Raw genomic sequence first — 15,862 nt, forward strand, 5'->3', positions numbered from 1 at the left:
ATCAGAAAGAGAACCCAAAAGGATCTCAATATTGTTAGACTTTTTAAGCAGTAAGAGCTGTGTAGGAATCCTTCTGTGAACCACAGAAATAATAAATGCTGAGCCCATTGGAACATAATCTCACTCAGCGAGATGCCACTGCCTTCCAGATTTCCTCACAGGGCCCTGCTAATTCCATGCCAAAACTAGCAGTGGATTTCTTCCTTCTAATCTCCCCTAATGCCTTATTCGATTATTGTCACCGCTCTCCAACCATACACTGTCCCTTCAGACTCTCTTTTCCCAAGTGAGTCCACCAGAAGAGTCTGAGTGTCCATCAGGATGTAGTCTAAGACCACAAGCCACCTTGTTCTACATGAAAAGGCAGAAGCGAGAACAAGAGAGCAAGGGGAACATTTAAAGTTTTGCTGGCAACCTCTTCATCTACAGATTACTGGCTGGACACAAACAGGAAAAAGAGATATGAGGGGTCTGGAAGATTACTCTAGTTGATTGGCAAAGGGGGGGGTTGTTAAGAGGGAGGAGAACCCAGGAGGAGGGTGAACTGGGCATTGCAGAGCACTGCAGGATGGCGTCGCCTCTGTCCTGGCTGTACCTTATTCTATGGTGAGTAAGATTTTTTCTGATTTTTCCTTTTAGTTCAGAGGAAAGTGAAAGCACATACCTACTGGGTGACTTCTATACCAAATCATGGAAGAAGCCTGGGTGGTGTGGCATGTATTTGTGGTGGGATAGATGAGTAGATTGAACAGCCTATTCTCTCTGAGCCTGGGAGTGAGGATCATGGACTGTTTACTCACAGGGTAGAAAATACCCTAGGGAAACTTGAAGATGAAGGAAACTTCTACTCCAAAAACATCAGTCGTATCCTGGACAACTTGCTTGAAGGCTATGACAACCGGCTGCGGCCGGGATTTGGAGGTGAGAGGCAGCATCCTTACTAAACCAAACATCTCTACTCTCTTTCCCCCTTCCCTCTGTTCCAAGACCCAGACGCTTCATAAGGATAGCAGAGCGGTAAGGTGCAGGGGTACTGGGAGAGTCCACGTGTTCCTGTCCAGTCTCTGTCCCTTCCTCTGTTTGTGACCTTCTATGCATGTTATTTGAACCCTCTAAGCCTCAGCTTCCTCATCTGTAGTGTGGGAGTATGAACAGTGCTTGCCTCATAGAGTTGTGTGAGTGTAGAATGAGATTCTCCATCTAAAGCACTTTTCTAAGCATTTGTCCCCAAAAAACTATAGGATGTGTTACTTATTGTTATAATTTTTATGAGAATACTTAGTTCTCTTCCATTCCTTAAATTCCCCAAATTGACCAGAAAAATTTCAAAATAATGCAACTCGTATGAGTTTTCAGAGTTGAAAAACCCAAAGGCTCCTGCTACTGGATTCCTTTAGGATGGATTGCAGGTTCTGACCATGAGAAGGGACTTTGTGCTAGGGTCACTAAGTTCAGCGTCCTTAAAATCACTGGTGATATTTGCCCCCATTCTTCTGGGCTAATTTCAGGTGCTGTCACTGAAGTCAAAACAGACATTTATGTGACCAGTTTTGGGCCCGTGTCAGATGTGGAGATGGTGAGTGAGCTCTGAGTGGGGAGGGTAATTTTACTTATTGGCGGGAGGGCAGAGTCCCAGAACTAATGATCTTGGGCATTGTTACCAAGCTTGGCTCCAGAGTCCTAATGCAATATGTGTACTCATGCTGGGAGGGCATGGTCATTAGAGCAGATTACTGGCTTAATCTCCTTCACATTTCACTAAGGGCTCTGCTTGAACATTTTAACCTGGGGGACTTTCTAAGATTCTATTCTCTCTTTGGGCCACATATCATGCACTGATTCTTTTCTACAAAGATAAGATTTTCCCCATCTTTATGAAGTCCTGGTAAATTTTTAGAATAGAAAAAAGAAAAATCAACAAAGATATGTCACGTAAGAGTATATTGAAAGTATCTATGAAACTTAAAATATAGCTGTTTCCTGTAGCACGTCATTTTCAGTATATTTTATTAAAACAGTAAAGGGCATCATTTGGAAAAGCTAGTGCTTTGTACCTTTTGTGTTGCAAATGGACCAGTAGGTGTTCTGGGAACTCTGTTCCAGGTACAGATGGCTGTAGGATTCATAAGAGAGTATTTATAGTAAGTGGCAATGAAAATGTGAACTAGTCTGCTAGGACGAAGTGCATCATGATATTTTTTCACAGTTCTCAGGTACCATTTCCCCCTAAAAGTAAAATATAAATAGTAAAATCAAAATGAATATAACTCTTTAAATAGTTGAGTCATTAAAGTTTATTAGGGAAATGCTGCTCTGGATAAATAGTTATTGGAGACTTTTTTATCTTCTGATCTTTGAGTTGACAAGAAAAGAAAGAAGCAAGAAGGGATTAAAAAAAAGGAAGGAGTACCAGAGGAAGGGAAAGGGAAGGGAGGGAAAAAAGTAAGAAAGAAAACGAGGAAGTGAAGGAGAGGGAGAAGAACTTTATTTAAGAGATAAATGTCTTAAGACTTGAAAGAAAGGAGGGTCAGCATTATCCAGAATCCTCAATTATTTTACTATCATATTTTTCATTTAGTACTGATTCACCCCAAATATAAATAACCACAACCATACCATACTATATTATTGAAGTCTGGGGAACACTTGGCACTTCATTTTATGTATGTGTCTCATTATTTAAGTATATTTGTACAGTGGAGACTTGTTATTGCCTGGATCATTATTATATGGATATACTGTGTGTCAAATTATATTGTGAAAATCTAATCACAACTTGCAGTAATAGGTCTCATACAGGAACACATAAAGTAGGCGAAGCAATTATTGGCAATATTTTGTTATATTTACAAGCTTTAATTATCATTGACTTTTGCAATGGCTCTCACCATAATTCTTAAGATTTCTAAAGTTATTTCATAAAAGCCACAAATTAAAACTCAAAATTTTAATTATGGATACTTAAATGATGCTCTAAGTAATCATGGTAACATTTGCTTTTATATCCTCCAGAAAAATATAAAATTATTATGATGTGCAACCAGAGTACACTTATCTAGCAAAGTTTACCTGTCCTTGGAAGTTTGCTAAATGGTACCATGGTGTTAGGAGACACCTTTGAAAGTGAACAAGGCATTGGGGGGAATGGTTAGACTAAGTAATGGTAGGAAGACCAGCATAAAACCAAGACTGTAAATCTTTTCATATTTTTTTTCTAAATTTATGGAGGGGAAATTGATAGGTCAATAGATGGAGAGGTGGATGACTGACAGAAAAGAAGAAGATTGTTAAAGAGGGTCAAGGTGCAGGAGGGAGGTTTGCACAACACCACACCATCTTTTATGATAATATTACAAACTTTGAGTTTGAGAAAAATAATAATTTCCTGAAATCACAGGTTCTCTGAAGGTTATTATCATAAAAAGTTTTTTATTTCTTAAATTTTAGAATTGGGTATAGAAGCTAGTGAATAAACTATTCTTAATAAACTATCTCCCCAGCTTTCATGAATATCTTATTTTCTCCTAGGAGTATACAATGGACGTTTTCTTCCGCCAGACTTGGACTGATGAGAGGTTGAAGTTTGGGGGGCCAACTGAGATTTTGAGTTTGAATAACTTGATGGTCAGTAAAATCTGGACACCTGACACTTTTTTTAGGAATGGCAAAAAATCAATTGCACACAATATGACAACCCCTAATAAACTCTTCAGAATAATGCAGAATGGAACCATTTTATATACCATGAGGTGAGGTTTCCCCAATTCAACTTCCTCTAACCCAAATGATTTGTCCAACATACTAATTTGGAACCATTTATTTCAATGTCCTTAGGCTTACCATCAATGCTGACTGTCCCATGAGGCTGGTTAACTTTCCTATGGATGGGCATGCTTGTCCACTCAAGTTTGGGAGTTGTAAGTTACAAAAAGCTTCTGAGAGTCAAATAATGCATTCAAAATATATAATTATTGGAGCACCTGGGTGGCTCAGTCGGTTAAGTGTCCAACTCTGGATTTCACCTCAGGTCATGATCTCAGGCTCCTGGGATCAAGCCCCATCTCAGGACTCCCTGGGCTCAGTGGGGAGTCTACTTGTCTCCCTCTCCCACCTCTCCTCTCCCCCACCCCTTTCTCTGAAAAAAATAAATAAGTCTAAATAATTAAATAAAGGCAGCAGTCTTTAAAAAAATACATATATACAATTATTTGACTGTAGTCAGAGACCAGAAAGCAAAAGAGAAATATTGCTATGATACTCTCAGTGTGATTCCAGGAATATACTTACTTAATCATGTCTGTCAATCTTTTAAATAGTCGGAGGCTTTAGTCACCCCGATTAAGAAAAACATTAAAGAAAATTTATGTTTGTATTTCTTTTTTATATGGAAAAAATTTGCTCTGAAAAAAAAAAAACACAACTAGTCAGATTCACTGCTATGTTTAATTTGTTTAAAAAATTCAGATGCTTACCCCAAAAGTGAAATCATATATACATGGAAAAAAGGACCACTTTACTCAGTCGAAGTTCCAGAAGAATCTTCAAGTCTGCTCCAGTACGATCTGATTGGACAAACAGTATCTAGTGAGACAATTAAATCTAACACAGGTAAGAATTAGACCAATTAATGAATGTAATTCAGCAAGGTGACTCCCATGCACATTTTCAAAATATCTATTTTTTTCTTCTCTGCATTAGCCATCCTCAGCTATGCTTGCTGTTTTGAAGTGATGAGTAGCATTCTTTAAAATTGATTTTGCAACCATGTGCATATAAAGATTTGTGTAACCTTGGAATAAATAGTTTTGTATGTATATGACACAAAGAACCCGACCAAAAACAATGAGCTGATGTATCTATCATCTGCTTGATCAAGTATCTTTGTCATACAGTGAAATATGCCTTCACTTGTTTTATTCCAGCCCATGTTAATTTAAAGATCTGCAAGATTTATTTCCAGCTGCATTCTTTCTGCACACTGTCAACAGCAATAATACTGATATACGTGTTTTCCAACAGGTGAATACGTAATAATGACAGTTTATTTCCACTTGCAAAGGAAGATGGGCTACTTCATGATACAGATATACACTCCTTGCATTATGACGGTCATTCTTTCCCAAGTGTCTTTCTGGATTAACAAGGAATCTGTCCCGGCTAGAACTGTCTTTGGTATGCTTCACTCTTTGGCTATACTTCCACTCATCCTCCAGCTCTTATTGCTTGTGATATGTTGGGGGAATTGTGAATGTTCGGGGCATATTCACACTAGGGCACTTTTTCAATCCACAAAGGAAATAGACTCCTATCTCATTAAGGCATATGTATGATATTAAATGACCCTTATATTATCCCAAGCTATGTGGTGAATTCACAAAAACATTTGTCTTGGCAAGAATTCTGGCTGGATTCCTGTGACTTTCATGTGCCCTATTTAGGAGTGTTTTTTTTTTTTTTTTACTTATTTTTTAAATCTCAATTTGCTTTTTCATAATTAAGGAAAAGCAGAAAAGTAAAAACTGACATGTAAATCCATGAAAAGAAAGGCAAAGATATTGAAACCTAATATATAAATTATATTTAATATATAAGTGATATCTTGCTTTTATTAGGTGAACCATAAGAAACTGTCATTTTTCCGATGGACTCTGAAAAACAAACTGAGGGTTCTAGAGGGGAGGGGGGTGGGAGGATGGGTTGGCCTGGTGGTGGGTATTGAGGAGGGCACGTTCTGCATGGAGCACTGGGTGTTATGCACAAACAATGAATCATGGAACACTTCATCTAGAACTAATGATGTAATGTATGGGGATTAACATAAGAATAAAAAAATAAAATAAAATAAAATAAATGTTCTGACACACACACAAAAAAGAAACTGTCATTTTTCTAGATATAAAAATAGTTAAATATAACCAATTTCCCATGGTTCAACCTAAATATTGAGTTCCATTTTTGATATATAGAAGCACTATTAATTTTGAGAAAAAAAGTTGTAATGGAAAGTATCATCAATAACAAAATCCAACTTTTTCTGAGTTTTCATGATTATACATTTAGAAAGATTCGTAGCGAAGACCTGAGTTGAATTGAAATCTCAGATGAATTTTGACTTTCTAATTTACTATATTAAAATAGATTTTTTTCTGCAAATTATAAAAGAATATCTATATAATGATGTTGACCATCTTCAAATTACATATATTCCCCAACTATTATACAAGATATAAAACTGCTGGTGACTGAGTAATGAAATTATTTTCTCATGAGTAAATATTTTACCTTAAAACCAAGCTAGAAATGTAAAAAAATGAGGAACCTAACTTTATGTTTACTGTTCATACTAAACAGACTTCTTAAATATGTTGATAGATATTATCAGCTATTCAAACTGACCAGGAATTCAAGGTTTTAGTACTTATATGATAATTTGCTGTAAATTTTCTTAAGAAGTAAACAACTAGAATTATTCATGAGTTAACTATATAATAGTTAAACTAAATCAAATCAGAAAATATTTTTTGAGCAACTATGGTGTATATGGCACCATACTAGGTATTGAAACATACAAAAATGTTAATACCTATGATAATAATTGTGAACAATTATAAAACAAGAACAAAAATTACATTTGCAGAGTGTTTAATCCACTGACACATTCTCATTTGATGTTGTTATTGGATTCCAAATGCTAATACTGCATTTCTTATTCTTTTTCACTTTAGGGATCACCACTGTTTTAACCATGACCACATTAAGCATCAGTGCCCGGCACTCCTTGCCAAAAGTGTCGTATGCAACCGCTATGGATTGGTTCATAGCTGTTTGCTTTGCTTTCGTCTTCTCAGCTCTTATTGAGTTCGCGGCTGTCAACTACTTTACCAATCTTCAGACACAGAAGGCCAAAAGGAGGGCACAGATTGCAGCCTCACCCCCAGTGACAATATCAAAAGCCAGCGAACCGTTGGAAGCTGAGATTGTTTTGGTAATTGTTTACTTTTCTAATGTTACCCATCAATATAGGAAAAGGCAGCCTAACAGTGATCACAAACAACTAAATAGTCCAAAAGTACTACTAGTTGAGCACAAGTTACATAATTCTGATTCTAAGGCCAACTTCTTTTCCTACTTCATAGCAAAAAAACAAGCAATAATCCTTCATTTATCTTTGTTCTAAACTTTTGGCATTTTTCTTTTATCATCCTCACTGGTACTAGCAGATTCTGAGCTCTCAGAGGAGATGAGAACATTCTTCTCAGCCTTTAGATGTTTCCTTTGAACAGGTTTACTTATACCAACTAGGGAGAATAAAGTGAAAAAAAAAAAAGTTCCTAATGAGGCTTCAGAGTCTGAGGGAAATAAACAGGGACTCCTATAGAATGGACAATTTTTGTTAGAAATCTGCTTGCTACTTCATTCCATGAAGGCAAGATGTGAATATTAGGTTCTACGAATGCTGAATCATAAGCCCGGTTTTTGATTTTCATGAAAACACTCATGTTCACATTTGTATATTAAATACATGTATCTTAAAGTGTTTTTATTCAAAGACTTATAATCAGTGATAAATAGCTATAAAATTAAGAAAAAAAGTTTCCCATCCAGTGATCCAGACTAATTACCTCTGCTTACAAATCAAAAACAGTATCTTGGAGAGGGAAGATGTTATTTACTAGTCGGTAGAAAAACTAGGAATTGATCGCAGAAGTCCAATACACACAGATTTACAGAGGCAGAGACTATCCCCTCTCCAACAATCCTCAAAGGCTGATATATAAAAGAGTGCACACCACAAGATAAAACATTTTCAGAATGTGAGGTCATTCCCAAAATTCTTCCCTTGACCTAATGATGTTTTCTTTATATATGTGTATTTTTAAAGGCCGTAAAAATATAAATTTTATAGCAAAAGGATGATAGTCTGAAGACTCAATCCAAAACACTTGAAAATAATTTTTTCAGAAAATATTTTTGAGAATTAGTTTATGTTTGTAAAAATAAAAGTTATTATGTTATAAGCCATCTGTATTAATATGGGTATATAATCAACATATTGCCCAGTGGTCACATATCACCTTAACATATATCTATAAATGAAGAATTCATATTTATCAGAATGCAGTTTAACAGTTTCCTTCCAGAAATGCAGTAAAATTGAAAAGAGAAATTCATGAGAAACAAGATAAAAAAATAAGTCCAATGATTTTGAATATGTTCATTGATCTGATATTGAGATAAAAAGAAAGACCAACTTCCTTACTTCAGCTTTTTTGAAATATGTATTCCTGAGAGAAATATGATTTCAAATCCTTGGAGAAAGCAGAGAGTTAGTATTCTCTTTGTCTTTTATTTTAAAGATATAATTTATTAATAAGATGGAATTTAAGATCTCAGGTCTTCATATAGCTATCTTCTACAATTCTAAAATAGTAACATATAATGAGCAGGTCCTTTGGGAAGCTAGATTAAAAAATGCATTTAAATCATCTCAAAGTACTTTTTTCTTGCAAGTTGACTTTTTTCTTATGAAAAATTTTATTTCTAAACCTGGCTTCACTTGAAACATTTTAAGGCAATGAAAAGCAGCATTTTGTTTCTGAAAGGGTAGGTCAAAGCATAAAAATAAAAACCAAAATAAGCAAACTTAACAATACAAACCTTGTAGGTACCAATAATAAATATAGATGATTACAAAGAACATTTTCATTTTATTTATTCATGTCAAACCTTGGCAATTTGTTTTATATAATGTAAAGGAACAAACATAAATTATACATTTGCAATTTATACAACACAATGTATATATTATGATTGCTAGGCCATTTTTTCTTTCAAATACCATGACATTTAAAAATGCCTATTCAGTTGTCATCAAAATAATGTTATTTGAGTAAGTTGGACATTGAAATAGCAAACCAATGTGGTGAGGTTGAAATAAAATTAAGTGCTTAGATGTTTCGTGTGATTCTAAGTTATATTTTAATGTCCTAATTGCTTTTCACAAGAAACTACTTAGAATGAATACGGGACAAAGTTTATCACTTTGATTTTGGCCTTGAAATTTAATATAATAAAGACAAAGAAATTCAGGATTTTTAAATCTAATACTCAAACCCAAAGAGACATCTAAAACTAAATCCTCAGAAGCGCTTGGTTTACTAATGATCTTTCTGGTTTTAAGGCATTTGGAACTAGATACCGGGTTTTTTTGTTGTTGTTTTTTGTTTTAGATTTTGAGAACAAATTACCCACAGCTTCTTTCCTGCTTATATGGTACCTTTCCTTATTGCTTTTATCTGGTATGCTGTCTTGGCATTAGAGAGTTATTCTTATCTTCATGTATCATAAATTAATATGTGTCTGGGGTATACTTATTCTGCGTGTGAGACCAAGTTTGGACCTCAATCACTTTTTGGATGTTTTGCTAGTTTCCTTGTTATTTTAAAGGTCTAAACTCTCATTACTATGTTCCTAAGAATGAATTCCCCCCACCCATCGACACAGCCAATGTGGCTTTCCTTTTTCACAGGAGGTGTGACATTCTTGGTAAATCATCTACAAACAAAATTGGCCAAAATTTCATTCGTCAGGACAATAATTATATTTATACTGATTACATTGTTTATTCACTTTTTTTTTTTCCATTTCATCCGGCATCCATGTAGTGAGTAGCTATGTCTTCAATGAATTATTCATACTATAAGCACTTGTTAGATGCGCTTATGTTTCATATCCTTTGCAGAATGCTGGGGATACATTAGTGTGTCGCATCAGTATGGCCTCTTCCCTCACTAGCTTCTTGCTGAACAGGAAGAAAGACAAACCAATGAGCCATAACAATACACTATGATAAAGGTTGTGGTTAGAGATGTATAGTGGTTAAAGACGAGCCATGCAAGAGTACCGAACACAGCCTGGAGGGATCATCATTCTGGAAGAAGTGTTTCCTCAGCTGAGAACAGAGGGATTAGCCTGGTCCTGTTCTGGAAACACTAAGTCAGTTGCTAGCAACCTGGAAATAGAGAGGGAAATAAGACATATCCTTTCTATATTCCCTTTCAAGGTTGGGATGATCTGCTGGGTCATTATCATGTTGCCTTCCACCTATGTAGAGAGATATGAAGCATAGAATACTGAAAGATTTACTTCCCATTTCCAAATATTGCCGAGATTTCTTTGAAGACTGTCATTACTCTGTAGAACTAAGGGCTGAATTAAGCCCATCAGAGACTCTGAGTCCCTTCACCATGGTTGTGCTATTTCATAACTTATAGAGAGGGTAGGGTGGATTAGATAAGGGGTGTAGGTGGTTAGTTCTTTCCCCATACCTTCTATCAAATCCCCATCCAGTATTCCCTTCTTTACCCTCCAAACATTCCAATATGGTTTCTAGACATGTACTTAGCACCACAGACCCACCAGATTGCTGCCAATAAGCTGCTTCTTTATAGAAATTCTGGAATTGTCTCTGTCCCAATTCTACCAGCTATTATTTAGATGCAAGAAAATTTGATTTGAAATTCTTATTTCCTCCAAATAATTAATATAATAGTTTTTTTAAAAATATTAAGTACTAAATATTTTCAAATTTATATTTAGTGCCCTTGTTTGCTGGTTCTAAAACCAGGTGCTTTGTTTGTCCATTGGATAATGCAGCCATGGTTAGAATATCTCTCTTGAGAGGTAACCCATTGCCCCCTCTTCTTTAACATATTAGACTCACTGAATGTTGTATAAAAATTGCTTTAAGTACTTTACAAATGTCTTATATTTACATCAAATAATTGATTGTCATAAAGTCCAGTTTGACTCAAAGTACCTTTGCAATATGGCATTACTTAAAACAAAGCAATGCTCTATAAATACCCAAAGTAGGATGGCATTCAGCAGCAGGGGAGCCCTGAAAAAATTCAAAACCACAGGTGTTCCACTCAAAACAGTGACAGCCCCAAGCTGAGCCCTCATCTGGACTCTGACAAAAACCTATTTTACCATCAGCTGAAGCTGCCGGGGTTACAATAGAACAGGCGGGGTCTGATGCAAACCTGTATCTTGAATGGCTTGCAAAATTGGCTTTCTTTTCACTTCAGAAATTCAATGTGATTCTTCTAAATTGGGGTCCAGTTTCCTGTACTGCCAATTCCCAATTATGCAGGAGCTGATTATCCAGCATGTAGGTTAGCCAGGCCTCTTGCATTTCCTTGAACATATCATATTTGCTGCCTGCTAGAAACACCCCCAATCGCTGCTGGACAGTGAGATATCTGTAACTCTAAGCCAGTGATACTCAGTGGTAGGTGACTTTTCTCCCCAGAGAATATTTGGCAATGTCTGGAGATATTTTTGGTTGTCACAACTTTGGTGGGGGGGAGATGCTACAGGCATCTTGTGGGTAGAAGTAGAACCCAGGGATGCTGCTCAACATCCTATGATGTACAGGACAATCCTCCACAACAAAAAAGTATCCTACCCAAAATGTCAATAGTTCTGTGTTTGAGAAACCATGCCCTGAACCTTAAAGCTGATGGGAAGAAACCATAATAATTATTAAGAGTGTGATCTTAACATCCAAGAGTGATTACATCGGACACTGCCAGTTACTGCGTGAGCTTCCCACTCAAGCCTTCATTTGCTCATCTTTAAAATGAAAATAATAATATTACATTATAGTTTTTTTTCTAGGAATAGGCAAAATAATGCATGCAAAATGCTGTGTAGTGCTTGTCAATTGTAAGCATTTATATATGGTACTTGTAATATGAAACAATACACTAAAATATAATGTAAAATAATCATCAAAATTTTTATTTTCTTCTCCTTGCCTGATTACTCTAAGAAATCCTGGAAATGTTTATATTTTCATTCATTTGTTGATTCAGCATATGCTTATTAAGCACATACTATGTTCTGTGCACTGACTAGGCACTGTGGAACACTTACACTTGAAAATAATATGCCCTCTATCAGTAAGGAGATTTCATGTCAGGAAAGGAGATAAGGTGCAACAGAAATAATATTTACAAGGAAGAATGTGATAACTGCTGAACAAATTATAACATCTAAGTAGGCAAAAAAGTGTTCTCTTTCTAGTATATCTATGATATATATTATATATATCTAATGTCTATCCATCTATCTTATCTATAAATTTATACCTTACATTTTCTTTCTCAAATTCTTAAAGAAAAGAAAAACTTATAGAGAAAGTAATAATCTTCCCTAGCTTTAAAGATGGTAACTACATATAGCAGGTAAGTAGTATATATGGAATTGCAATCGAGGGCTTTCTGACTCTCTTGTCCTCTCTTAACTCTTACTCAACCCTCCATAGAGACTGTTTGGAAAAGTAGATGAGGAAAGGGTGAATCCTGTTGTAGGAGATCTTTCATTCCAGGCTAGTGCTATTAAATTTTTCATGGTATTTTTGAGTGATGTTGCTTAACTCTGGACAAGGGTCATTTGGTAATTCTTATTAAGTCATGTGTGACATTGTGACAATGCCAAAAGATTGACAATTAACTTTTTTCCCCCACAGCTCTAAAGAGGGGAAGATAAAACAATGCCTTACATCTTTATGGTAGATTATGTTTTATAATCACTTTTTTGTCTCAACGAACTTTTTCACGTCTGCCCTCTTTCTCCTTAAAAAAAGAAATAAACACAGGGAATGCATGCTATTAAAAATCATGAGTTTAGAAAGAGTATCTGCTCCACAGGCTTGCCCTCATTTTACTCCATCATGATCCTTAGAAATTTTACTAGAGTAAAATATTTTAATATTCCATGTATCTGGGAGGAGGATAACTCTTTTTGGAAAATGAAACAGTAGCACATTTTGCTCTTTCAGGTGGAGAATATTTCAATAACATTGTTAATGGCTGAAAATTCAAATCAGAGTCTGAGATACATGATAGAAACTCTGGAAAGAAGGTGCTATGTTTATTCTCTAAGACAGGCAGCATGCACTAAGACCAAAATATCACTACTCTGGTCCTATCCACATGCTGACTCGTGACTCTGGGCACAGCAGTCCTTAGCTGTCACATGTTTTTAGTAGGAAGTGCCACTTATTTCCTAAGATCAGCAGACTGAGGCCTCTACTATTTTAAATTATCTTCTACCTTCTATCTTCTTTATTTAATTATGTCAAGAGTCCCTAGCACAATCCTGGGCCAACACATAACAAGTAAAGATATTCTTTCCTTGCAACTCACCACGGTCATAAGAAATCAGAGACTCATTTGTGTTTTCGATGAAGAGGGAGATTTTCCCATGGCCTCTAAATGCATACTGGGCTTGAACTCTCAATGATGACTATTATTATTTAGATACTCAGTAAATTCCATGACAAATCAAACAGCAAAATTCAAAAGGGGAATACAGAGAGAAGAGGTTCTTGGAATCTCTGTTTCTCGCACTCCAAATGTCACCACATCGGCAGGTCATTCTGGTCCTGTGGCTCAGCCGGCACAGGGGAGGTGGCTGCCTCATCCTGTTTCTGCGGGGTTGCTGGCTAAAGCCACGGGAGTCTGCCCATGTGAGTAACATACCCTGCCAGGCATCAAAGTGGTGATTTTGTTGCCAGGGAGAAAACAAGGCAGTTTTACAAGAGCAGAGATAATGTACAGCAAGTGTTTGAAGGCAGAGACCCAGCAAGGGCAACCTGGTCACAAGGAGAGTGACTATTACAGGATATAGACAAGAAAAGATACAAATCAGAGCAAGGTCCTCTAGTCTCCACAGTATAAAAGGAGTCTAAAGCAAACAGAATTAGAATCTCTGAACTACACCCAGTACTTTAGAGTGAAGACAAGAAAATGTGGGGATGATGAAACAAGCATTGCATTTGACCAGGGTAGTTTATTACTAGCTGTGTGACTACGGGTGAGGCATTTCCAGCTCCACTCTCTGGACTTAGCCTTTTCACCTAACAATTAATGTGCTAAATATCCTTTTCAGGACTAAAAATTGTTGTCTTATGATTTCTAATGATAAAAAGGAACATATAATAATTCTGACAATTCTGAGGTCAGTAAATGAATCATTTTTTGGTGACTTAGGATGGAGGGAGATGAGACCAGTGGAGAAGTTCTGAATGGGAAGCAGAAAGCGCTCAATATAGAACTTCTGGGCTTAAGAGGCAGGTGTATTTCAAGGGATGAACAGTCATCCCACTCAGTTTAAGGGTATTGACACTTTGTCACTGGTTTTCACATAAATGAGCACCTTAATATTTTTTGTTGCTGTTATCTCAGCTGGTTCAAATATATGAACCTGTGAAGATGAGGATGTAGGCTAGAAGAACGATATCAACTAACTGAACTGTTATATTTTCTTGTATTAATTATTTGTCCATATATTCCAAATTTAAATGCCCTCTCATTGCCCACACACATTGCCCTATAGGCTTATGCATCACCGGTGAGGAGAAGGGGGTGGATAAGCCTATGCAACCTGGTTCATTTCTTCCTAATGGCCCAGTGGTCAACACAGCTTCTGGGACGTGGAATATGCTTGGCATCAATTGCTGATATATGAAATTATAGGATGTTGGATGGCTGCAAATCATTTTTTTAAATTTGTTTTACCACTTCCTTGGAAAAGTAGCACCATCAAATACTAAGAATTTGCTAATATTAAAAAAAGGAATTTGCTAATATTTTATCTTACATAGTAAGTAGTCAATAAATATCTGTTCATGGTGAAAAAGTGAATAACTAAGTGATCTCTAGTCTTTTACCTAGGCTGAATATTTATGTCTTTTCCCTACAGCATCCTGATTCCAAGTATCATCTGAAGAAAAGAATCACCTCTCTGACTTTGCCGATAGTTCCATCCCCTGAGGCCAGCAAAGTCCTCACCAGAGCTCCTATCTTACAATCAACACCTGTCACACCCCCACCACTCTCTCCAGCCTTTGGAGGCACCAGTAAAATAGACCAGTATTCTCGGATTCTCTTCCCAGTTGCATTTGCAGGATTTAACCTTGTATACTGGGTAGTTTATCTTTCCAAAGACACGATGGAAGTGAGCAGCAGTGTTGAATAGCTTGAAGCCAGGACAACTTGTATTCTGTAAGTTCTCATTTTCTGAAATTTTTTAAATAGCATTAACACTTGTATAGATGCTTTTCTGAACACTGAAAATCTGTAACACATAGCTTTGAGTAAGCACGTCTGGGCCAAAAAGCACTAATGTTACTCCTCAAAACTGTAAGCTGAAGGTTGTTGAAAAATATGACTTTTCTGTATGTTAAAGAAAAAATTGGTAAGAGAATAAGATGGACTCAAGATGAATTTGCCAATCTTTGTCCTTCATTGTTCAATATTTTAATTGTCACTGTGAATAGCATTTACCACAAAGAAGATAAAATAAGAAATGCTGACACTTCCAAAGGTTGCCTTAAACTATGTTTATTTCGGCTTAGTTGTCAAAGAGAGCAAAATATAAATAGTCTAAATATTTATCAATAGGTTAATACCAGTATGTTGGAGGCCCTTATGCTAATAAAATAGTTTTCAGTATCAAGCCTGTATTGAGCTTAGCCATTTGTTGTGATGCTATTTTACCTCAATAAGTAAATGAATAAATAAATAAGTATGCATATGTACATAGCTTTAGTTGGACTGCAATACAGTGCTGTTTTATCTCAGTAAGCTCTCCTTTCAAAATAATATGCTCATCATAATCCCATGAAATTGTAGAAAAAATTGTAACTATAATGAAGACTTGTTCTATTATGACTGTGGCTATATCTCATATTTTCTACGTTTCTATGTATACCACTAAAGAAAACAACAATAAACATGGTTCTCTCTGTTTAATAAAGCTAGGGAGAAGACTTTTCTTAAGTATGAAGAAA

The 15,862-nt window shown here is 36.0% G+C and overlaps 1 protein-coding gene across 1 annotated transcript; it reads left to right on the top strand.

Moving 5' to 3' along the window:
- Nucleotides 1-259: 259 nt before the first annotated feature.
- GABRA6 (gamma-aminobutyric acid type A receptor subunit alpha6) lies at nt 260-15,070 on the top strand. The gene is made up of 9 exons (XM_006730676.3): nt 260-606; nt 803-921; nt 1,509-1,576; nt 3,529-3,749; nt 3,835-3,917; nt 4,465-4,608; nt 5,020-5,172; nt 6,726-6,985; nt 14,773-15,070. Exons 1-9 carry the CDS (start codon nt 569-571, stop codon nt 15,046-15,048), a joined length of 1,362 nt encoding a protein of 453 aa, XP_006730739.1. The 5' UTR covers nt 260-568; the 3' UTR covers nt 15,049-15,070.
- Nucleotides 15,071-15,862: the final 792 nt, after the last annotated feature.

The sequence above is a fragment of the Leptonychotes weddellii genome, chromosome 7 (genome assembly GCF_054177405.1).
Source record: "Leptonychotes weddellii isolate Sample4059 chromosome 7, ASM5417740v2, whole genome shotgun sequence".
Lineage (NCBI taxonomy): Eukaryota > Metazoa > Chordata > Mammalia > Carnivora > Phocidae > Leptonychotes > Leptonychotes weddellii.